This window comes from Rhea americana, unplaced genomic scaffold, assembly GCF_003343005.1.
Source record: "Rhea americana isolate MKP2758 unplaced genomic scaffold, rheAme1 scaffold_79, whole genome shotgun sequence".
Taxonomy (NCBI): domain Eukaryota; kingdom Metazoa; phylum Chordata; class Aves; order Rheiformes; family Rheidae; genus Rhea; species Rhea americana.
In genome coordinates this window covers 660,106-685,403 of record NW_028186967.1, presented here as the reverse complement: position 1 = coordinate 685,403, position 25,298 = coordinate 660,106, and the positions used below count along the sequence as shown (strand labels likewise).

Here is a 25,298-nt window from a genome sequence, read left to right as displayed (position 1 = left end):
ATACTACCACAAATACTCCCATTGGCCTGTTTACTTTCTGTATCTTGGGTATTTAAAGAGAGTGTAGTACAGCTTAAGTTGTCATCCTCCATACTTTTACATTAAAAGTTTGTCTTAGTTCCACTGAATTTATTCATTTTCTTCCAGAGGAAAAAAAACCCAGCAGCTTACTAATATACCTCACTCATTTCAAAGTCTACTTTTCTCAGTCATTCCACTGTTCGACAAAAATCTTAGTGCAACAGCAAACTTACTTATAAACAGGCCTAAACACAGCTAGATTTAAATAGAAAGGCTATAAAGTGACACAGCAGAAATGTTTGAARACAGATGTAGTGCTTTAATTTATAGGAAAAAAACCACAGCACACTTCAAAGCAAAAAGATTGACAGTAACTATTCACCATGATACATCTGACTACATCAGCCTGCTTGGATGGATGGAACAGCCTCCATAGCAAATCAGTCAGTTACTCAAGAATTCTCAACTTCTTCTCTAATGCATACAGAAACACAGTTTAGAAGCAGCAGCATCCAGCACTGTGCCATCAAAAAAGTGCTACTTCTGATCTACTACAAAGAAAACCTGATCCATGATGTGTTTTCACTGGCAAGCCTATTACCTTTCTCCCTCTTACAAGAGGGCATCTTTGTTGAACTATACATGTATACATTTGAACACAGCTGTCCATTAAGATGCTAATAAGTTATGTTCACTACACAKGAAAGACTAGTTCTACTTTGTAGCCTCCAGTTCTTCTCATTCTCTGTCTCCATTTTAATGGCATTTGTGCAAGTTAAGCTCAAATTCTTCTCTCCTGCTACTTGTTTCTGCAAAAACATAATCAAAACCTAAACAGACTAAAGCTGGTCTTAGACTGTTCAGTTAATTTGTTTGTAGTCATTTTCCTCATCAGATCTGAATATATTTCCAGTAATTTATTTYTATCTTTATGTATTTCTCCAGAAGAATGCTTCTTTCTGAACAAACAGGCTCAGAGAAGGGTGTGGATTACCAGAAAGCAGCTTGTAGCAATGCTTGGACTTGCTGTCCAAACAGCATTTCAACAGGAAGCTATCACCCTATAGCATCAACAGAATGCAAACTGCAATTTATTTTGTTCAGGACAAAGTTAATACCATACTTCAGAACTTGTTTCCAAGAAAGCAAGCTACACTTCTCTCTATTCCCACTAATAATGTGTTTATTAAAGGCTCTTTGTTGGAAAGAAGTTGTAACCAAGTTAAAATTCCACATTAGTGTGACACAATTATGCATGAATCAAGAATAAATCACCCTTATATTACGAAAATACAAAAACCAAGCTGAAATGTAGGAGCTTCCAACTTAAAGAATAAGCAGACTCCCTGTTTAATTTTTTTGATTTTTTTTTTTATTTGGGAAAAGTGCTTCTTACAAAAGGCAGCTGCAAAACAATACATCATAGACCTCGGAACAATTGCTCATTCCATTTAAAAGTGAAAGGAGATGCAGTCTAGGGGACAAGAGCAGCAGGAGAACAGATCACGGGGCATCCACAAGTCAATAAAAAACAGTACTAACATAATGCAAGGTTAAAATTCCTGTGCTGGAGCTTTGGTGGCAAAGTTAGTTCTTCTCAATGCAATTACAGCCAGAAACTGCATGACTGACTTTGTAAGCAGTAACTCACATAAGCTGAACAGCTTTACCAGGCAACCTGCCCAACTCAGGCAAACGTACCTTGAACCAGCTGAGAGGCACAGTGATTTCCTAGCAAAGCCCATGACTTAAATGGCTACCTGAAGTTCTAAAACTTACAGAGCAATGCAGTTCAGAGGCCTCTGGTGTTCCTCAGGATCACTGAGTGTGCTGACCCCACTTTGGCTAACCGAATTTCTGCTCCTGGACAACCCTAATAATACACATGAAAGAGAGCTGCTTTATTAGGGAGTGCCATCTTCTAAGTTATACCTGACAGTTAAGATTATTGCCACAGAATGGGCTGATACCACTAAACCAGTTTCATTTCCAATTGGAGGCTAGGCTTCATGCACCAAGAGGGGATGAAAGGTGGTTTCGTTATTTTTAACTTATACAGAGTCTCCCTACTCTTGAGGTCCAACTCTACATTTATCTGTATATACACATAGAAAGTTCTCCTTTCACAAAGACATTTTCCTTTCATGCTAAACACAGTAAAAACCCGGAACATTCACACCTGGTTCTGGTTACACAGTAGTAATAGTAATGTGCAAGTAAACAAGAGACCAAAATCACAAATGAAGACGTGTACATGAGGGGGCTGGAACGGAGCTGATGCCAGAAAAAGTATTTGCATCTGGCCTGAAGTCAGAAATATCGATACAAAGTCCATAGCAGGAAAAAGGCCATCAGCCAACTTACATCCCCACTGCATGGCCACTGCTCATTTTTGTATCTGGGCTCTTCAAAATGAGTGTGGAAGTCCTGTAAACACTTTAACCCTTGAACTGGGTGAACTCTGCTGGGTACACAGATGAAGCAACAAACCTAAGCTAACTGTCTGACAGTTAAATTCCTTTTTACAAAAACTAACATTTTAAAGATTTATTTCTTGTTATTTGTTTAAACAGAGAAAAACAACACTCCTAGGGTGGGATAGGATGGGAGGAGACAGACCCTGGGTAAAAGTTATTACAACAGCACCTGGAATTGATAGGCCTGCCTAGGAGAAACACAGGCACTGCCACAACACCACAGGTAATAGCTACTGCCTGAAGCCAAGACAACAGTCCACACTCCACTGACAGGTGCTATAGATCCAAGTCATAATAATCTTCCAGCTCATCATGAAACAAGTCCCACTCGTCCTCGGAATCCGTTAGCTCATCGTCACCTCCTGCTGCCAACAGCATGAGCAACATCTCACCAAGCTCAAAGGTCACCACCTCATCCTCGTCATTCTCAAAGGGGAGACTGCTCTCTCGCTCCTCGATGAACTCCCAGAACCGATTCCTCCGCTGGGCCTGCAAGTGGAACACAGGTATTGCCCCAGGTGACCAAGCAGTACAAGGTCACAGTCTTCCCAGAGGCTGACAAGGTTCAGCCCCCAGGGTGCCTTCTAACATGCAAGAAACAGTGTTTCTCATTCAGAGAGATACTGACCTCTGGTGGAATTTACCCTTACGCACTCCTTTTAAAGTTGCCCAACATCTCCACTTAAATATGTTGGTGTACTAGGAAAGTTTTAGAATTTTTTTCTTGCCTTGTCAGCCTCCAGCACTCCCTGAATTTAGACCACCAACTCTTGCAAATCCATCATTACAGAGGTCTCTCAGAAGTCAGAAAAATTCACATTCTGCTCTCATCCTCTCAAGGCAGCCGATTTAACAAACACCCCTCTTGCTCTCCCTCTGTATAGAAAGGAAAAAAAAAACAAAAAAAAAAAAAAAACAGAACAGCAGCACTGACCCGGTATCTACTGGATGTTCCCACTTTCGGTCTTTGTGGCTCCTCTCGGCGGCCATCAGGATATGCATGTTTGTAAAAACAGTTCCCTCCAAATGGACAGCTCCCACGGCCTTCGTCAAAATACCTGCATGGCTTGTTGCTGGAAAGGAAAATACCGCAACCCTTACTCACAGTAGCCCCAACCAGATTTCAGAATTGCATTTACCTACAGTCCAAGAGGATCTTGGGTACCATTTGAAGCTGAAGACATTTTGCCAGTAAAACACTTACACACAGAAACGATGTACTACACAATGTGCACACCCAGTACGYGTGTGGGTCGATGCATGCATAGGGACGCTGATGATTCACAGTGCGCATACGGCTATACCACCAGTGTTCTGTGTGCGTACGGAAGAGACCAAGGTCAAAGTACATAGGAATAGCTTAGTGGCTGTGTGGTTACATGCATCTGTGGRTGGATAGGTAAGGATGCGCTTCACAAGTGGGGGTGGAAAGGAGGTATGAGAGGGCTTTACGTTAACACCCTTCTTCTCCAGGTGTGCCCTTATCTCTGCAGTCTCAACTTGGCAATAGGCTGCAGTGCTCGTACCTCATTGCCTCCTTGTATTTCTGAATGAGTTTCTGCTTCTCTTCCTTCTCCTCCACCCAGTACTCACTTGGAATGACAAAGTTAGATGTGATCCGACATTCTGGGCAGGACCTGGGGAATGAACAGACCGTGCTGCAAAATTCCACATTACAGGGCGCTCTCTCCTATATAATAAGGCATGGCATATATCCATCTTTAAAGATGTATTGTACTGCACACTTCCTCTATGTACTTTTCAATCTAGATTTTCTCTTACACATGAAGACACCCTTAACTCTCTTCTTTAAGAGCTCAACTTGGCAGCTGATCAGCCTGACTCAAAGAAGCTTGAAAAAACACTTCACACAGACTCCTTTTTCTTTAGAATTAAATATATTTATTTTGGTTTGATTTCTGTATTTATTGGGTTGGATTTTTTTTGTTTGTTTTGTTTTTTTTAAAAGAACAGCCTTTAAGTGGAGAAATGGTTTGTCAGCTAACTAATGAACTAGGGCAGCAATGAATTAAGCATACATTCTGAACTGGTTAATCTGTTTTCAGAATCCTGGCTGGGTGTCCAAGATGTAACCAAGAGTAACCACTGGACAACACACTACTAGTTAAATGAAAGTCATTTTCTACCATTAAGCAAGCCTTGCAAATTTAATCTGTATTAACCAAATCAGAGTGTAAATATTATCCCTAACAATTACTTCAATTCCAAACTAAAGTTAGTACTCTTTCAATGCAGTCTCTGTGCAGGGGGAGTTTGTTGCAAGTTGTCAAAAGTTACTAAGTTCTTCCATAGTAACAAAGCACAATCGAAATGGGAAAGTGCCTCACTTTATAATCTTGCTCTCAAATTGCTTAGCGCTCCTCCACTTGCGGATGCACTTGAGACAGTAAGTGTGGCTGCAGTTGGAGAGGATCCCAAAGCGGCGCTCACTAGGATTAGCTTTTTCATACACCACCTCCATGCATATCCCGCACACCATGTCTTTACTACGCTGGACAGCAAATGAAAGTTCCATGTCCTTCTCGTGAGCTTCAATGCAAGACTGAAAAGGAGAAACAAAGAAAACAACTACAGAGACAGGTGGTCACCTCATGAACTCTAAACAGATTTTTAGACTCAGTTTTAAAGTTTACTTTGCCATTTTCCACAATGAAAGAAATGATTAAGTTGCCAAGCTTTTATCTTAAAAAAAAAAAAAAAAAAAANAAAAAAAAACCTTACAGCTCAGATAGTGGGTAACAACCAACTTAGAGTTCAAACTCCTTTCCTCAGACAAGTGCAAACATTGCTTTTAAACATGAGAAAGGCAGTTTAAAAGACCATCCAGTTTTATTAGGCAAAGAACAAAGCTTTAGTATCTTCATACAGACTTCTCTCCTAGCATAGATAAGGATATCCAGCTGCTTTCAAATATGGCCCTGACAGGAAATGGTCCAGTTTACAACAGGAATTTCATTCACTGCCTGACCTGCACACACCTTCAAATGAAAGGGAGTTAGTGGCAAGTGATTGCAGGGAACTAGGAAGCAATAACTCAAAGCTGTTTAAAACCAGACAGTTGTTTGMTTACCTTTATGTGCTGGGATCTCTGTGCAGCATCAACTGGATGCAAGACCTGCAATCCACACATATCACACACATCCCCATGGATATAAACACAATTTTCTCCATAACGACATTCTCCTACTGCAGCGTAGGGGCACAGCTGCTTCTTTATTTCCACATTTGCTTGCTGCTTTTCGTACTCTTCCTCAATCACCATTCCCTGCACAGGTGCTTCAGTGCAGGAAGGGGCAGCTGGGAACAAAATTAAAGATGGTAATCAATATAGGCATATTGAGAACACTGGGAGTGAGAATACATTGTTTTAATGTAAAGAAGTCCTTGAGGTACCCTACTTCAGTTATAGTTATCCAAAAAAATGTAGCAAAAAACCAAGGCTCATTTCAACCCAAGTTTCACAAGCCTTCAGCCTGAAAGAACAGCTGTTTTCCCCACTCAAGAACACAAGAAGAATTTCGAAGTATGATTTGTTCATTCTTCAGTCCAGCCAAGGCTGAAACTATCAAGATAACATTTCAGTGACAAGTTTCAAACTCAATTACAGGCTAAGTCCAACATTGGAAAATTTCACTAGTTCTCAGTGATTTAAATATATTTTTAGAAAAATTCTGATCAGCAGCAATTAAATAAGGTTAAAAACCTCTCATTGCTTTGTAAATCATTTTAACAACAACTAAAATTAACATTTTTTCCCCCCCAGAAATGGCATAGCTGAAGCAGTAAAAGTATATCCAGCATAACTAATGTGGTCTGGAAACACCACACAAGCAGTTTCTTATGCACAGGTTGATTAGCATGTTGTTCAGGCTGAGATGACTCAGGAACAAACAACCCGCACACTTACACCACTGTCCTAAGTAGAGGAGGATCTAACTAAGGCAACATCTTCAGAAAAATTCCTTTATCTATTAGATTCAGCTTTTCTTCATTTTTGGAATACTGACAAATAGCATCAGCCCCCAATTCAGAATGGGGTCAAAAGAGCAATCAAGAGACCGAAAAACCTTTCCTCCTCAACAGAAATTTAGTCTGGCCTTATCAAAAGGTCAGCCTAAGTCAGGTCAGCTTAAGTCAGGAATGTAAACTTAGTTTTAAGAGACTCTAAAGTCCAAAAAGCCCCCAAAGCCCAAGGAAAATAAATTCAGGAGTTTCTAAGATCCCTACCTAAGTCTAAATTGAACTGAAATCTGTTTGTTTCACTACTCTATTTAGATAGCTTCTGCTTACCACTTCTCCTTGTGGCTCTTGAACATATGCTTGTCTGTGATAACACAAGTCAACATTGAGATCGTTACATAAGTAGGGTGATAAGCTAAGTTACAAGATAAAAAACAGTCAACTTGAAATTTTATATAACTTAAGAAATGGAGGGGAGCAAACCAGAGTAAACACTAAGAACAGCAACTGGACTAGAAAAGTCACATATGCTATAAAAAATACATTTTTATAAGCCTTGTGAGCACTAGATTTGAAGTAGTATTATTGTTGTTATCTATTAAAGGCATACTTGGAGCAGTGAAAGCAAAGCAAGATCGCCTCCTCCTAAAAAAGGACCAGAGGCTGCATGCTCGCACAAAAAGTTCTCATCCTCATGAAACTTATGACAAGCATTTATTAGCCTCTCAGCTTTTGGACACAAAGAGAAACTGAAAAATCAAGTCTTGGAGAGTCATAGTTTCAGGGGAGAAGCAAGTATTTAAGATTAGTGTAGGAAAATGTTAACTCTCAAAATAAGTTCAAGTCTGCTTCTTGTTTCTTAAAAATCAACAGGACCATCTTCAATTTTAAAGGTCAGTCATGCTGATCTTAGATGAGTCTGTTTGCTGGAAACATCTTTTCAAAAGCAAGTGAGTGACAGAATAACACCTAAACTGTCAGGCTGCTTATTTTCAGTAAGTAGTTCCCAATCAAAAGAGCAAATAACTCCTCATTACCTCATTTCCCCATGAGCTCCTATGGACTGATACTTCCCCGCCCCTTCTCTCTCTCTCTTCATTGGGATTTGTTTGGGATCCTGTCGTTGCTTCAAAGAAGCAACAAAACCACAACTACCACTCAGTTTCTATTCTCCTGTCATTTTGCCAATGTGTTTTTTCCTAGTGAACATTGTTACAGACTTTACTATTGGCTTAACGTGACTGTTTATGAAGTCTTGTTTGACCCTAACTGATGAAGAAGGCTTATTAGTGGATATGTGTGGACAGAAACCTAACAGCCAAATATGTACAGCTGAGTTTCAAAAGCAACAAGTGATACAGTACTACTTTTAAAGGGGTTGGCAAGATGATCTTTGGCTTAAGGCAATCTTGTATCCTTGCAAAATGCATACTTTAAAATCAGATGTACATTTAAAGCTCTTAGTAGAAAAAGTTTCTGGAGTCTCTTGCACTCCTCTGAAGGATATCCTTCGTTAAAATCTTATCCAGTACGTGTTTTTATGAATAAAAAAAATATTACTTAAGATGCTTCAAGAATAAAGGCTGAGAAATATTATCCTCAAAGACTGATATAAAAACACATTGATTTCCAATGCTGGCCCACAGAAGAGAGCAGAGCTTCAAGTCTTGGCACAAAGAGAAATCTAAACAGTTGTTAAAAAAAAAAAAAAAAAAAAAAAAAAAAAACTGCGCACACAACCAAAAAGCCCTCACAAACCATAAATCAACAAGCACAATATTGGTACAAAATCCCAGCCTTGTCCACAATATCATATTTGCACAAAAAGTACAACCTGTTCTTCTTGTCTAGATGTCTAGCCAGTAAGATAGAACTCTATAAATGTCAATCTTTAATAATGACTCTAGGTACTTCTGTAGTGTGGTATCATAAGTAGAAGTAAAATATGCTGAGAAAATGATATATTAGTTTCCCACTTCCAGCCTCCTTTTAGCACTGACACTTCCCTTCAGTTAGGGCTGCACTTCCATGAAATAGAAAGGACAGCAGTATTTCCACTTCAGAATGCCTCACTGCTTCCACACATCTCCTGTATCTGCTACAGTTTTGCATTATTTCTGAAAAAAAAAAAAAAAAAAAAAAAAAAAAAAAAAAAAAAAAAAAATCACAGGACCCATTGCTCAGTAGCTCTGAATTCAACATCCTTCAGAGTATTTACCTCTGCAATCCTGTCTGCTATTTTCAAAATCACTGTTCCCCAGCAAGTGGCTCCTGAAAAGTACTCCCACTTTCTATTTCACAGACGACAGAGCTRAACTCACACAAGGCACAAGTTATGACTATGGCATACTTTATTCCACTGCTTTATTGACTTGCATGCAGCCCCTTTCTCAATACCCAGATCAACTTCAAAACTCTCCACAATAACGTGTGAGTGTGTCTCACAAGGTTTATTGACCTTAGCATTTTTATTTACATCAGGAGTGCTCTTTTGAAGCAAACATCTGTACAATCAATCTCTACTTGCTGTGCTTTGATTCACGTCACAGAATTGTCTCGGAGTACCTGAACTAGACAGCTTTTGAATCAAACTGAACCAGCAGACATGCTCTAGGAGCTCACCTAACACACTTGAGCTGCAAGTAAACATGTAGCCCATGAAACCAGACCAAAGCTAATCCAAAGTAAAAAAAGCAAGCCAAGAAACAACTCCACAGAGTGCAGTGTTGAAGCCTCAGCTCAGCTGCTTTATTCTACAGATCCTCTCCTGGTCTGTGCTACTTGTTAATACGGAGTCACACAAGTTGTAACAATTTTGTTACAGAGGTTTTAAAAGCCTGTCTAAATCATTTTACAACTTAAATGCACTGAAAGTAATGTGGTTGCTAGCCCCCACTAAAATGGGTGACAGGGGAATTTCTAGGCTAAGAGGGAGGGAGATTTCTCTTAAGTTCTGAAGAACTTCATGTAAGGCATTAAGTATTACCTAACCTGTCAAGGCGAAGCTGTGCCTATAAAGTAAGTATTTCCTTTCAAGATGTACTAGGCCTTCTCCAGCTTCTGTCTAGGCCACATTCAAATTTGCAGCTATTAAAAGGATTATTTGGACTTTTTTTCCCCCCATCTACTTTAGTAAGGAAAACAAAAGCACTTCTGGCCCATGAAACCTACCCCAAAAAGTTTAACTTCAAATCTCTTCTATAAGAAACCTTTTTGGCTTCAGTTTACAAAATAGGGTAGGTATATTTGGCTAGRAGATTCTAATAGTAGCTATCCTCAATAAATTTGAGCTGCTCCTTCCTGCTGACAGGTCCCAACATTTAAAAGAGGAACGTGACTTCCTCTACACTGAAAGACAGCAAGTTCTCCACTTTCTACAGGAATTTGAAAGATGGAATCTGAAGGAGAAGAGAGTTGAGTTAGATACAGATTGCTTGCCTCAGAAAGCAAAGACAACCAGATACTCATTCACAGTCAGGAATACTAGTATCAAAAGCTGATAAGTCTTCTGAGTATAGTGCCTCCAGACTAATTCTGGGTCTCTGCCATTATTTGTCTTAGATCAGATACAAAACAGAATCTTCCATTCTCTTACTGTCACCACCCAAGAAATTCTTCACTGTGCTATTAAAGGGTGAACTCTACTCCTAACCTCCCCTCTTGCAGAAGTCACAAACAGCAACCTCTCAGAACATGAGAATATTATTATAGATGAATTTGAAACTCAACAAGAATGATTTGTTTGTTCATTTTGGACTAAAATCTTTATGGAATCTGATTAACCTTCTTGAATAATCTGCAGTTCTGCTTCTCTATTCTCTTGACTYCTTTCCCTCCAACTTCATATTTCTCCACGACCACTACCCTGGAAATTCAGACTTCTCAAATTCAAGGAAGAGGGCTCCCTCTTAATAAATCTTTGGTTTGGAAACATATGAATGGATATAAGATAGCTCTCAGACGCCTCAATTGACTGAATGAAAGTTATCCTGTATAAACAGACAGAACAAATATGGAAATGAAGCATCCCTGTACTTCAATAAGCCAATGTTTGAGGAACCGTCACTATTTTCTTTGCTAGACATTAAGGTCACCTTCAAGACATCAAATGTAGTCCGAAATCAGAGAAYTATCTGCATTAGCAGAATGCTTTGTCTCGTAATAAAAGATAAACATTATAGCCCAAGCTATGCAAGGTTAAATTGTCAATCTTGAATCTTCAGTATTTTAGAAAACAATCTAAAATGCAAAGAATTCTGGAAACATTTTTTAACATGCAGCTTTAAGAAGAAATTGCCATGGGAATTAGCATCACAAAGCAGTGCTCAGTATAGAAACAGCTAAGCACATTTGCACATGAAAATATATCAAACTTCAAAGGATAAGAAACAAGCAAATCTGCAACAAGATTCAAAGAACAGAGTATTACTGTGGCAGCCCTGAATTTCCATTAAAATATATGTCTGACCCCCCCTTCCCCCCCCCCCCCAAAAAAAAAACACTGTTCCAGTAGGACAATGTGGTTTAAAGGTGTAACACAGTGCCCTTTTGCTTCAGGAATTCAAGGAGAAAGCAGCAGCACTCCTGAAAGGTATAAGATTAGACAATATACTTAAAAGAACGYAGGCTATTTAAACTAGCAATGAATTGATTCCAGCGGAGGGCCAACCACCCCATCAGGGAGCTGAAGCACATGATACACAAAAGAAAATGAACAAACTGGTTTGTTGACCCCAAAGAAGAGATCTTACTGTCGTCTTCAACAACCTAAGGGAAAAATACAGTGAAAATGGAGCCAGACTTCTCTTGGATGTGCACAGCAATAGCGCAAGAGACAGAACACAAGCTGAAGCAGGGAAAATCCAATTAGATATTAGAAAAAAGCTTTTGTGAAAGAAGTCAAACAGTAGCAACAGTTGCCCAGCAGTTGTGGAATCTCTATCCATGGAAATAATCAAAATATGACTGGACAAGGCCCTGAGCAACCTGATCTAGCTAACTTAGTCAGTCTTGGAGAGAAGATAAATTAAGTGTTAACAYTGCTGATCATTTCCTTCCTCTCCATTCTTCCTCATATCAAACCAGAACAGRCTCCAGCAGCACACTAACAGCAAGGGGGTAACATCTCTCTTTATGTCTGAGAATCTCTGTAGGGYTGTGGGGGTGAAAGAGTATAACACAAGCACTGTCTGACACAACTTCAAATTCTTCTGGACATAAAGTGGACATAAAATGTCCATTTTGGATCCAAGTCAGTATTTTAATATTATGGCCATAAGTCTTCACCTGTAGAGAAACAGATATTAAAAACTGTGCTGCAGTAAACACACTCAGCTCATTTTTCCACCTAAATTTGAAATCTCTGTGCTGCCTTTCTGCAGACAATGAAGGTGGCAGGTATGCTACTAAAGAAGTCCRGTCTCGTAAAATGAGATTCTTCAACCTCACTCTCAACAAATTGTCACAGTATTATAAAGTCAAGTCTCAAAAGGGTAACTAGATGTTTTTCAGCCTCTAGTCTGAATTGGCAGGGGATTCATAAAAGCAAGCATTAGGCTTTAGTTCATTCTACAGGAATCTGCAACTCCACTGGAAATCCTTTAGAAGACTGCAAAAAAAGAAAAAAACTAAAAGGCAGCAGTTTATCTTTGCAGTACCGTGACATTCAAACTGGATCAAGCATTATTTTCTTCTCCTATTGTATATGTAAACCAAGCTTCAAAGAAGGAGAATCATCAAGTCATTCASATCCATAAAAAGAGGAATCCAGGTTTGCTGAGACTGTCTAAGTCTAAGGTTTTAGAACATAAAGATAGCAAAAGTAGCTAATGTGGAACGGTTCTCCTTCCCATGCCAGAGAAGGCACGCAAAATGTAAGGATATTTTATACAACTCAAATACAAATAACTGATTCAATAAAAACAAAAGCATTAAAATAAATACACTCATTAAGTATAAATTGTTGACCCATGACAGGAATTTACCGTTATCCCATGATCAGCTTACCACGTCCACAGTATGGCTGCCCAGGGACAAACTCTACAGCATTCACCCAGTCTTCTACACCTACTCCTGCAGCTGCCAGATTTGTATTTTCAACTTCTGTCTCAGCAGTACTTCCTTCAGCTGTTTCAGGGAGTGATGCGAGGTCTGAGGATACTGAGGGATAAGTTTTTGCAGCTGGATGCACAGTAGTCACTTCTTCCCGTTTCAGTGGCTTGGTATGTTCATATCTAACAAGTTAAAAGTATATAAACGCTTGATAAGAAATACCTCTATACAGCAGTCTTACAGCCTGGAAGTAAATTAAGTTGTAAAACACCACTTTGCAAGAGGAAATGGCTTGAAAGAGAAAGCCACTGATGACCCTTTATAAGGAAGTGTGTAACCTGTCAACACTGCTTAAGGAAATGGAATGCATTCAATGATCTTGTAGGAAATGCAGCAACACATACAATTTTTACTGAACTTCATAGAACGCACTTGAAGTATGTCCAAATCTGGTCCTACAGCTATTACATACATGCAGTATTACTCAAGAAAAAAAAATAGTTTGCTCAGCTTTTAGAGAAGACTACAGGGAGATACTCCTGTCTTCAACTACCTAGTGAGAGGACTTAGAAAAGACAGAGCTGGAGTCTTCATACAGGTGCGGCGATAAGAGTTAATGGACACAAGTTGCACCAAAGTAAATTCACATTAGATATCGGGGGGGGGGGGGAATGTCATCGTAAGAGAATTTAAACATTGCAGCAGGTGCCCGGAGATGCTGCAGAATCTCCATCCTCAGAGATGCTCAATACTTGACTGGACGATGTCCTGAACAACCTAAGCTAAGCCAGCCTTGCTTTCAGGCTGGGCTTGGACTAGAAGACCTCCAAAGGTCCCCTCCAATCTAAGTGATTTGTTGATACTTTGTCTAATCTTAGCATCTTGCTTCATTCAGATTTCATGTGAAACTTTAGGAATTATATCTAATAACTCTTGCAACTTATTGGAGAAAATAAGGCTCAGAACCCTGCAAGTCCCTACTTATTATCACCAAGAAGATGCCAATTCCCTCAAAAATCTGTCTTCCAGTAACTGGTAGACTACAAAGGCAGACCTGTGATTTATTTTCCCATGAAGTCTTAGACAATTGCTGACTTTTTTTTCAAGGAGGAAGGGAAARACTTCATGGAGATTATGAAACATTTAAGCAATTGTGATTCATCTTCCTTGTGTCAGACTGAAAACAAAGAGATGAAGCATCACAGTTCTTATATATTAAACAGAGGCTCCCAACCAAATGTCAGCTYTGAAACCTAAGCTGTGAAGCACATATTTTAAAAATAGGCCTTCAAGAAAGTAGCACTGGCAGATATACAGAGGGCTATCTTCCTTACACATAGTAACTGACAAATGAACATGAAAGCAAAGGTAACTATGATGTACTATTTGAAATCATGATGCAAACATTARTTCTTGCATAACAGCTGCCAAGATGTTAAAATTGCTGTAAAATTTTAATAAAGCGGACAGAAGATGACACAGAATATCCCTAAGCTGTGAAAGCATCAGTTTCCTGTGTTCATACTTTTTCTTATAACTTCAGGGTGATGTTATGTTTTAATAATATAAATCCAACCTGTATAGGCAGCATTTTATGAAAACCAGTTATTTTCTATATTTTTGCCTCACCTTCACCTATTTATTTAGCAAAGTAAATATTACCATATTTAGCAAGAGCAGGTAGTCTGCAAAAAAAGACTTATTTTTTAAATAAATTTTGATATTGCAATGGAGGAGGAAAATACTTCAAGAWTTGTTTACCGTCTTTCTGTGAGCTTTCTGCTCAGAGACTCAAAGAAATTACTCTCCTAAAATACAGTCAATGGCATTTCTTTACCTGCAACGATCTCCGTAAGCACAGCATCCTCGCTGATAATACCTGCACACCATGGCAGACTGACTAGTGGAGAGGTCATGGGAGTAGCGACAGTTGCTTCCTTCCTTGCAAACTCCATGCATGAARTATCTGCAAAAAAGAAGATCAGCATGAATTAAGGAAAATAATTGAAGCTGTACACACGGTATGTGGATGATCAGTTATTTTACACATCAAGGTATGCTGAAATAAGAACATTATTACATTAATAAGTCATASGAACATGTCTCAGTATAAATATAAAATTAAGAAAGCCTGAGAGCAGAGGAACCCTTAGTCACAGCTATTCTAATGGACAGCACACTTAGGGACTTATGCTTGTAAAAGTCCAAAACTGCAAATCTTATCCTGGACTGTGATGCAGAGACGAAAAAAGTCTTGGAGGAAGCCAGTRAGGACATAAAGGATCTTGGTGTTTCAATACCAATAGAAACGTAACAGAAGCCCATTACCAAATTCAAAACTGAAAACAGCCATGTCTTAAATGAGTTTCCTAGGTGGCTTACGTCTATTATGAATTTACAAGCAATTCAATCAGCAGTAACTTCCTCACCAAAAATGCAAATCACGTTTGCGATAGATGGTTACATCTGACACAATTCACACATCAGTTTTTGCTATAGGGGCCAGAAATCATTAGATTCTGCATCATTAGATGCTTCAACATTGTGCTGCCTTATCCATCTTGAAAGATTTCAGTAGAGGTTCAAAGCTTTTGAGGACACTTTACCAAATGCTACCAGTTTTGTCAGTTTCAAAGTCACATCAATTTTCAATCAATACATTAGTACTGGACATTCAGAGACTTAAGAGAGGTATTTGTAGCAACCTTGTTTTTTGCTCTATCAAGACAAAAGGCTCCTACTTTATATATTATTTATTACTTAGCCCCATGTTAGAAGTCCTCTATTCATCTTCAGGAGTGTAAGGAAGTAAAGATGATAAGATAATGCAGTTCAAATGAATCCAGAAATTCAAAGTTACAAGCACATAGAAATTATTGCATTTTAACATGTCAGATAATGCAAGTTTAATTAAGTATCCTCAAATTCAGTTATTTATGAAAACAGTACAGTGTTTGTCTCCTGTGGTTTAAGTGTTAACCTAAAGATACAAGCTTCTTTAAAGTTCAGGTACTGTAACTATTTAGACTTAATATGCTCATCTCAAAACAGCAACTGAAAATGTAACAGCTTAAAGTATTTTTTTTTTTTTACCARTCAAGTTAGTCTTTCTAACAACAACAACAAATATCTATGCAACAACTGTAGCAATCAACATGATTGCTAATACTTTAGTTCAGAAAGAGAAGCATTGCCCCTGAAATATCAAGTTGCAAATACAAACTTGCTGAAAATATCAAAGCTAGTTAACTTAAAAAAAAAAGCAGCTCAGGTCTCAGATTCTTAACTTGCCTATACAAGACCACTAGCACAGATTCAGGAGATTACACCCATCTAAGTCTATCTTGCTGCTGAAAGGACCAGTCCGCACACCTTCTGTCACACACCTCCCCCACTTTGCATTTGTACTTTTGCTTCCTCCGCCAACAGGACCAGATCCTCCAACACAGCTGACTCTGCAGCCACATCACCATATGGCCAGCAGCAGAGACAGCAGGATCACCTTTCAGCAGCACGAGCTAAGATTAGGTTAGCTTTTTACAAAACAGCACGTTTAAGTTGACACTCCTAGACTTAAAAAGTGTTGAAGTTGTTCAAATACATGAACTTGACTGCTACTTTTTCAGTAAGTCAGATAAATCAAAGTGAAAATTCACTTAACATAACTAAAGCTCCTCCCTACCAACACTTTGCTTTTCATTTGCAGCTAGGTAGGAAGAAATACAGTATGTTAACATGACTTGGCTGAAGTATGACACAACTTAAGTTTTACTGCAGTTACAATTACATCATTATACTTGGAGTAAGAAACCGAATGGAAAGATCTATTAAAACTGAATGCCCTCAATGAACTTCTTTCCCTTCTCATGAAGAATTTCTCTCATGTTGGCTATAATGAACTTAATTTATCCCCAAGACAAGGCCTAAGCAATATAGTGCTGTCAGCTCATTTGTCTGCAAATGGAGTGGTAATCACTGACAAAGTTTTGAGACTATTAGAAAATTCTGTGAACCATAATAAAAATAAGAGCAGTTCCTATATCATTGTATAACTTATTTCAAAATGAAAAGGTTAACACTTGAGCCAGTGAGACAAAAATATTCTGAGATCAGGGTGGGGGGGGGAAGAGAGGGAAGAATTCTACAAAGCTCAGGTTTGTCAAAATGCTAACTGAGGAAGAGCTGCCTCTGAATAGGATAGCATTCACTTCATGAGCTTACAGCAGATAAACAAACACTGAAGAAATTGTTATCCTAGCTGTCTCATTCTCTTCAGTTATTAAAAAAAAAAAAAAAAAGGCCTAGCAGGTGGACTCAGAAATTTTCTTCTTCCATTTTAGGTAAGAATTACTTACTCTGATCTCCAGAATGAGGTGCAAACAAGAAACTAGAGGTTAAATAGCCTGCCACAGTGATAATCTATTCTAAGAAGTATAGCATGACAAGCAAGCTGAGTATCAGGTGCATCGTAATTCTAGCCTCTAGTTTGCATGATACTAATACTGCCTCAGGCAAACCAGAGAATTTAAAGTGACTGCAGCACTTCAACAAAATAGATTTAAACTAGCATAGCTATTACTATATGTTACAAGTGAATAGACTTCTAAAGTACCATGTCATTKAACAGATATGATTTTAAAATGCCGCAAGTACAAAGAGAAAAATTAAATTTCTATTACAGGTGAAAAGAAGGTCGAAGAACATAAGGCGTAAGTGGATGAAGATGCTAGGATACAGACACAAACACTACTATTTACTCAGATAATGAAAAACAAGCAYGTATTTCAGTGCTTGCCACACTCTTTAAAGCCCCTGTTGGAAAGCTGCAATACCCCCACACTTAACACCCTTTAAACGTTCAAGTATTCTACAGCTACACAAGTCTCACAGCTGAATAAACTGGGAAAATACAGTGACAAAGAAAAGCCCGTTTTATGGCAACACAGGTCAACTCAGTYTCTTTCTACATTTGTAGTCAAATACTAGTCAACTAGGAATATAATGAAACTTGAGATGAGTCTTAGGAGTGCCAACTGCCCCATGGCGTATTCAATATACTAAGAACACATGCATCTAAAGTAGTTTTATAAACTACCAGTTGACAATTAGCAACCAGGCTTCAATTCGCACCTCAAAACTATCACCAACCAGTACACTRAAGCCACATAGTAAACCAGATTAGAAAGGTGATCCTACATAAGAACAAATAATAAGCCAGAGCACAGTTTGTGGGATTTTCTCCCCACACAGATGGGCACCCCAGCCAGGTTTGCCCGGCAGCTACACAAACAGCCATGCCGGCGCATGCTACGCTCCCCATCGCCTACGCTCCCCATCGCCTACGCTCCGCCCCCCAACACACACACGCACCATAACCCACACTCCACAAACAAGTGCGTGGAACCACCACATAACTGGAATTTCTGGTTTGCTTTAAGGGATGGGAGTCAAACCAGCTGGGTCAAAAATAAACCAAGGTAAACGTTGCCAGCGGTACTTCAACAACTGTTCGTTCACCCTTTGTTTGCTTCCAAACAGCACAGCGTGGAATTTCAGAGCCACCTGCTGACTCCGATCAGGAAATGGCTTCAGATGTAACCTGACATTCCTTTTGCTGCCCACATGGTTATTTTTAATCTAGCTCAGATCGCTGTTCAGCCTTACTGCACAGCCACACAGTCATTTAAGCCAATAGCATGCTGGTGCACCACTAGGGCTGCAACTAAGAGAAAGGCATTAAAGCCTTTAAGACAGCTTAAAGCGAGGACTCCTGTTAAGTACTTGGTCCACCTAACTGATCCTAAATACCTAAGACTCAGAGSCAGGAGCTCTGTCTGACCAGCAGATGGACAGCCTAAGTCCCTTTCCTTCTCYGCTTGCCCAAATTAGAAGATCCTTTACCAATACAGATTCATGATAATTCTGAAAGTTGACACGGTTCATTACATCAAGATGGTCAGCTAGAACTGGAGGGGAGGGCAGTGGGAAATCTGAAACAGCCATAAGATAGAATAATTTAATTCACATGTCACTTTTAAAGACCAGCATTCCTTCCCAGCAAACTCAGTATCATTCAAACCAGAAGGCTGGAKGGGAAGGACCAAAATATATTTGTCTAAGGATTACACCTACTTTTTATTTCCTTTAAAGCGAAAGATGACTAATTTTTAAGGTCACTTAAAGTTTATATTCTACATATAAAATAGCAATTTTGGCTAAAATGCACTTATTTCCTGTATAAAAAGTAATAACGCTAAAACACAGAGTATATGTTTACATTATTTTGGTCTAGAAAGGTAACAGAGATTCTGTTGGAAAGCACCTTTCCACAATGAGTGTTCCATTTAATAGTAACTTTTCATGCCACTAATACAAATYTCCTGTTTCTGGATACAGGAGCAAAAATGATTCTCAGCAGTGAGAATAACACACATTACCTGCCACGCTCAGAGATACGCAGAATAATATTTGAAATTTGCATTTTGTCAAATACATAGAGAATACCATACATAGAAAATATCATTTCATTTGAAAGACTAAAACTGGATCAAGACAGGTATATAACTGATTTTTCTCTAAAGCATCTATGATGCTGCCATTCRGTAAGTATTTATTCTTGCAGCAATGCAGTCTGCCTTTCCCATTCAGTTATACTAGCATAAACTCGTGAGGCTGCACAGGGAATCAGACTTGAGAAACAGCCAAGGAAAAAAGCTGTGAGGTTTGGGGTCCCCTCTCCCCTTTATTTTTTAAACCCAGATCACCTCYCCAGTTCAGTTCATTGCATGACTGTACAATATGAGTGGTATCAACACACCCAACAGCCATCCAGAAAGTTGTAATTGCCTCCACTGGCACCATATCACTGAAAAAAAAGTTTCAACTAATCCTAATTTTCATGRGGGACGAGTGCTTAAAAAATGTCATAGAAATCAAGTTTAGCAGCTGTAAATGCTGCAAGTTGTAGACAAGATCTGATGAGCTTTTTTTTATTATTATTATTATATGGAAGACACTTGCCCAAGGTTATAAGACTACTCAGCTCTCCAACARCTCCAGGCAGCACAGGTGGTACAGAGGCTACAACCAGAACACTGGAATATCTAATTTTTTATAGTTTATCCAGGTTTCAATTACCTTGATTTCAGGGATACTTTACAGTATAATAACCTACTGAAGATTTTTTTTTCACTCAATTCTTAAGCTGAAAAAAAGCATTTGCAATCACCTTTATCAGGAAGGCAACACAGTTTTAAACACAAGTAACTACAGTTTAAATCTGTAATAGCTTCTCCCAGAAAGCTTCTTTTATATTTTAGAAGTCTTAGCCCCTGTAAACCTCCTAGTGATATACATATGCTATACTTCATTCCCATAGCTTTGGAACCTTGTAATAGGTTTGCTTATTTAGGTGCATTTTGGTTTTTTTGGTTTGGTTTGGTTTTGTTTTTTGTTTTGTTTTTTTAACTTTAGGTATGCTAAATTTTGGTCCAGGTCACACTTTGTTTATTAAACTATTGTTTTTGCCTAATTAAAATGTCATACTTGGTATAAACCTGAGTCCCCTACAAAAATGGAGGCATTTCCAAAATTGACAATGGGGAAAGCTCAGCATAAGGATTGGCTACATTCATTAGCTTCTTTAGGTGCCATACAGGAAGACTGAGAATTCCCAGGAAAGCRCATAGCAGCGAACAGACCAGACATGCTGTTCTAACCTAGCAGATAGGACCTTCAGCCAAATGTGTGGCTGAAGAAATTCTACACAAGTCAACAACCTTAAAAAAATAAATAAATAAAAAAATATATATAAAGTAGGTATCACTGCCCTATCCCTTTTGCCCATAATCTCCTTCAGCAAGAAACTGGTGCGATCTAAAAGACAGCAGCTAAGAAAGGGCAATAAAAGCAGGCTCTGCACCTTACTACTATTATCACGTTGAACTGAGCACACTTTACCAATTCAGATTCTTCATACTAAGAATGGATAAATACTCGTTCTAGGTTCTCAGAAAGAACACGGAAGATGCAGACAATGTGCTCAATCCTCAAGATACACCAATTCACTACTATAAGGCTTTCTGATTGTCTTCARTTATTGAAAACTTGAATGAAATGATCTATAAAAGTCAAGTCATTTACTTAAAGTAATGCTGTGTGAAATCTGGAAAAGAAATATCAATGAAAACTCTTTGGGGAGAAATGTTGTCTATACCACTGCTTTCTAAAACCATATAACCATCTAAATAAGGAAGAACAGAGAAGCTGAAAAAGGATTACTGTTCTTTTTCTAATTCCTAATTCATCATCTAATGAAAGGATCATAAGTATTTATGAAGTTGAGTTTTATTCTCCTACAATTTATTCCAGACTAAAAGATTACAAATTACTATCCACAAAAAAAGCCTTGAGAACTAAACCACAGCAGCAATGTTAGAAAATGATTTCTCATGCTCTGTTAAGGAACACAATGGATTTGTGTACACTCAAGCTTTTAGACTTTAACTTCAAGACAAATATAAGGGTAAAGCGTGCAAAACTGGGAACCTAGGAGAACCGAAGTCCTTGATTTTATTTACTGTGTCTCACTCCCAGATGAGAGCCATCCATTCRAACAGACGTCACACTGACATAACAAAACTGATTAGCCAACCAATTTATAATTCCAAGTACTCAAAAGAGCAGTAAAAACTTACTTGTCCAATTCTAAGACTTTCACTTCTGCGACAAAACAGGAATATTCTTTCACCAGCCATAAAGTGTGAAGTATTTATACTGAAGAGACTACCTACCTCCCAGAAGCGTTTCAGGCAACATCTGCTGTCAGCCACATGACAATTCCAGTAAAGAAAGCCTCTAAACAAATGGAGTGTTTGCAGTGTTATGCAAAACAGAAGATGCTTTAGCTACAAGGTTGAAAAAAWTTTATTTTGAAAAGCTATTAAATTTCACAGTTAAATCCTCAGGTCTTTTGCAAAGATAAAAATTTAATACCAAAAAGTACAGTCTCTTCATAAGTCAACAGGAATACATCTTATTGAGATCAAACTCAAACGAAGAAGAAAAGTAAAACAATACTCTTATCACACATTCTGAATATAAGGAAAAACCTCCTTGCTATGAGGGTAACAGACTACTAGAACAAAACCCAGAGAGGCTGGAGTCTCCATCCTTGGAGATGGATATTCAAAAGCCATCTGGACAAGGTCCTTGGCAGCATGCTCTAGGTGACCCTGCTTGAGCAGGGGGGCTGGACTAGATCATCTCCAGAGGTGCCTTCCAACCTCAACCATTCTGTGATTCTGTGACATTGCCAACAGCTCAGATGGACTGTCAATTCCATTTAAAAAAATCTGAGGAAAGCTATTCAACCCACAACTTGAAAAGCCCACTTCAAAAAATAAATAGGATAAATGGAAATATTACTCAAAAAGAACAAATAATCAAGATGAATTCAATAGGTCTAAAGCTGAGACCTTGCTTTTAGTTAAGCTCACATTAAAGTATGCTAACCATTACAAAGAGTAGTTTTTAATTTTCCACTACTCTCAAGCACTTGTAAAGATTTATTTGTTAGGCAGACTCACTGCATGGTACTGACATCAGTGAGCACGCGCGCTTATAAATTGTGGCAGTCACTGTTCRCTTTTATGTCTGTTACCTGAGCAAAAAAGATATCACCAATACCTTTCACTTTTCAGAAACAATGAGGCAATCTATATATTAAAAGCGCTATCCTGTGCCCTTGAAGCTCACTTAAAGCTGAGCTAAGCAGAATTTCCAGTTATTTCCCCATCACTGACCTACTTTTAACAGCCCCATATCAAATATTAACCTGGCTATTCATACGCAAAACTCACAGAAGTACTCACAGAGAGTTCAGAAATGGTTGTTTCCCAAATAGATACATTGCGGTGCATTAGCCAAAATAAACAGTGCTGTACAGTTAATAAGAATGCTTTAGATACTACAGGGCRTACTTAACAGCACAAAGGCAAGACRCAAGGAGCAAGCTCCCCGAGAYTGCGAAACAACAGTTCTTAATTTCACTATTTGAAGCTACAATTGACAAAATACTGGCAAAGATTTAGCAAAAAAATGGCAAAATAGGCAAAAAAAATACCGTTCTTGCACTAAAATCAGGAGCCTCTTCCTTGCCTCCCAAGATGTTCTTTTATGATAAAAGGAACTTTGAATAGCCTTGTCCAGCAATATATACATCAAGTTAAAAATTTTACAGATTTTATTAAAAAAAACTCCTTGAAAGTTAATCTTGGATTATGATATAAATTAATATATTTCCATATATTAATACGGTACATATTGTGAATATACTATATTCACAAAAAAATGTTTTATATTCAATCTGCAAACAGATCAGCAACGTAAGTCCAGCAGCAACTCATCRTGTAAACCTTACAGTATGCAGTATATAGTCTGCATTTTCCCTTATAAAGATTGATCAGATTTTAATATGGTCAGAAATACATTCTAAAGCAAAATGCAAAGAGTAAGTGATGCAGCATACAGAATGTTAATGTAACACTTAAGTAGCAGCATTCCTTATGCTTTTCAGTGTATTATAACTTAACTCCATTCCCTTATCTAATAARTACAAGCTCTTAGCTATATCAACCCTTAATTCAATGTTTTACAATTACTTTTACGCTACTAAGTACGAAATCAAAAGGACAAAACTTTAAATATTTTAGATTTCCTGCTTTATCACATTCTCTGGAATCTCTTTACAGGCSTTTCGTTCGACAGCGTGTATTCTGGACACGCAGAAAGCGTGGCTCTCCACATCCCACCAGGACCCGCCAGCACACGCAACTACAGTCGCTCTTTTAAGCGGCGCYTGCCGAGCGACTGCAAAGGGATAGGCAGCTTCCACAGATGAACCAGGGAAGCCACGGACCAGGAAGGTGCCCCCACCCGCCCAAAGCARCCGACCCGCCACAGCCACCGCCGCCCTCCCGCCGCGAGCGGGCCCCGCTCCCGGGGGACGGTTAACCCCGGCGCATGCCAAGGGCCGCCACTTCCGGCACGACCTGCCCGCGCCGCAACTACATCCCCCACAAGCCCGCATCGCCGCCGCACGGCGCAACGGGGCGCGGAGCGCGGCCGCGCGGCGCCCTCGGGCCGGCCGCGGCCGTTTCCCCCCACCCCCGGCCTCCGCCAAGGTGCCCCCGCCCCAACGGACTGGAGGATCCGTTGGGGAGGGCGCGCGCGCTCTGCGTATGTACTGCGGGGGGGAGGAGGGGGGGAAGGGGAGGAACGGGCCACCGAGCCGGTGTGTGGGGGGGGGAGAAGCCGACTCCCCCCCCCCGCGGGCAGCGCCTACCTGCAAGTGACCTGCTTGGTCCAGCCGCCGCCCCCTCCCCCTCCCGGCCCCGCGGCGGGGGGCGGCGCGGCGGCGGGGCTCGAGGCCGTGGCCGTGGCTCCCGCCAGCGCTGTCGCTGCTGTTACTGCGGCGGCCGCGGCGCCCGCCGTTGTTCCTAGAGCCACAGCCTCCGCCATTACTGTTTATCCCACACAGCCACAGCGCCGGAATTTCCGGGAGCGCATCCTTCCGGTCAGGCACAGCCGGGCGGCGGCGGCGGCCTCAGCGCCGCGGGGCGGAGGACGGCACAAGGAAGGACGAGAGATGTAAGGTCAACTGAGGCAGGCGCCCGGGCCGTCCCCCGCCCTCCCCCTGCGCCGCGCCGGGCGGGGCGGGGCGGGGCTGCTGCGCTCGGCCCCAGGCGGGCGGCGCACCGAGGCGACGGCCCTGGCCCCGCCCGCCGCGGCGCGGAGGCCCTGATTGGTCGCGCCGGGCGCGGGCACGCCCCCCTCGCGGAGGCGGGGCGCGCCTCGCGCCGCGACCGTTAGCGCCGCTGCCCCAACGGTCGCCGCTGCAGTTTAACGGCGTTTTTCTTAAAGCTTCCCGCCACGTTCTCGGTGCAGTCACCCCCCTCGGCAGGCAGGCAGGGGCAAGGTGAAGAGGGATCTGGCGTACATACTTGAAAATATTTTCAGACCTGGAAAAAATTGCCAGGAAGAGCAAGACCACTTCAATCAAGGATACAATTCTTTTTTTCCCCTTTTATCTTAGCACTTCGTAAACTATAGAAAATCCAGCATTACATTTACAAGGTGGCTGGACTTATGTGCCCGTCTGTCATTTAGATACTCAAGCCCAAAATTTGGAACCATAAAACCCCAGGCCGCAACTGTCTTCCAGAAGTGTAGATGGTAAATATTCTTGGAATTGGCTAAACCTTTCACTTACATTGTAYCTAAATCTCAGTGAGATTTACCATGCCAGCTATACCTCCCCTGTCCTGTAACATTCACCAGACCCAACTCTGACTGTTGCGATCACCTCACCGATTTGAGAAAGCTGCTGTGCATCACTGGGTTCATTACAGATCTCAGGTTGCCAAGAGCAACAATCAGAGATACCACATTCATCAGTCAGCTCACAAGATACTGAAATTTAGCATTTGGCCTAAATGCAACATAGTAGGACACCACCTCAAAGTACCAGGAGCTTAGGGAAGTATATGAGAGAGGTCAGAAGAGGGAAAAGATGCTTTCAGTTTGCCTGAAAATAATGAATTAAACACTCTTGAATGATCTGAGGAGTGAGGTATAGTGAATGTACCTGCTAGCATCTTCTCAAATATGCAGAGCCACGACCTGTGAGAAAAAATTGCAAATTAAAAGGAGGTGAAGCACACATACAGAGCGTAACAGAGCTCAAATCAAGGTGAAGGTATGCATCAG

General features: G+C 40.2%; 1 protein-coding gene across 3 annotated transcripts; it reads right to left on the bottom strand.

Annotated features, from left to right (window-relative positions):
- Positions 1–1,370: 1,370 nt before the first annotated feature.
- Positions 1,371–25,201, bottom strand: MKRN1 (makorin ring finger protein 1). 3 transcript variants are annotated; one of them, XM_085322552.1, is made up of 8 exons: positions 25,177–25,201; positions 14,368–14,496; positions 12,486–12,712; positions 5,590–5,816; positions 4,847–5,061; positions 4,025–4,135; positions 3,433–3,571; positions 1,371–2,987 (listed from the first exon to the last, which is right to left on the bottom strand). In XM_085322552.1, exons 2-8 carry the CDS (start codon positions 14,487–14,489, stop codon positions 2,775–2,777), a joined length of 1,254 nt encoding a protein of 417 aa, XP_085178678.1. In that variant the 5' UTR covers positions 14,490–14,496; positions 25,177–25,201; the 3' UTR covers positions 1,371–2,774. The 3 variants fall into 3 exon arrangements, with proteins under 3 accessions (XP_085178678.1, XP_085178676.1, XP_085178677.1); XM_085322550.1 differs by lacking the exon at positions 25,177–25,201 and adding an exon at positions 23,875–24,266; XM_085322551.1 differs by lacking the exons at positions 4,025–4,135; positions 25,177–25,201 and adding an exon at positions 23,875–24,267.
- Between the last annotated feature and the right edge of the window lie 97 nt (positions 25,202–25,298).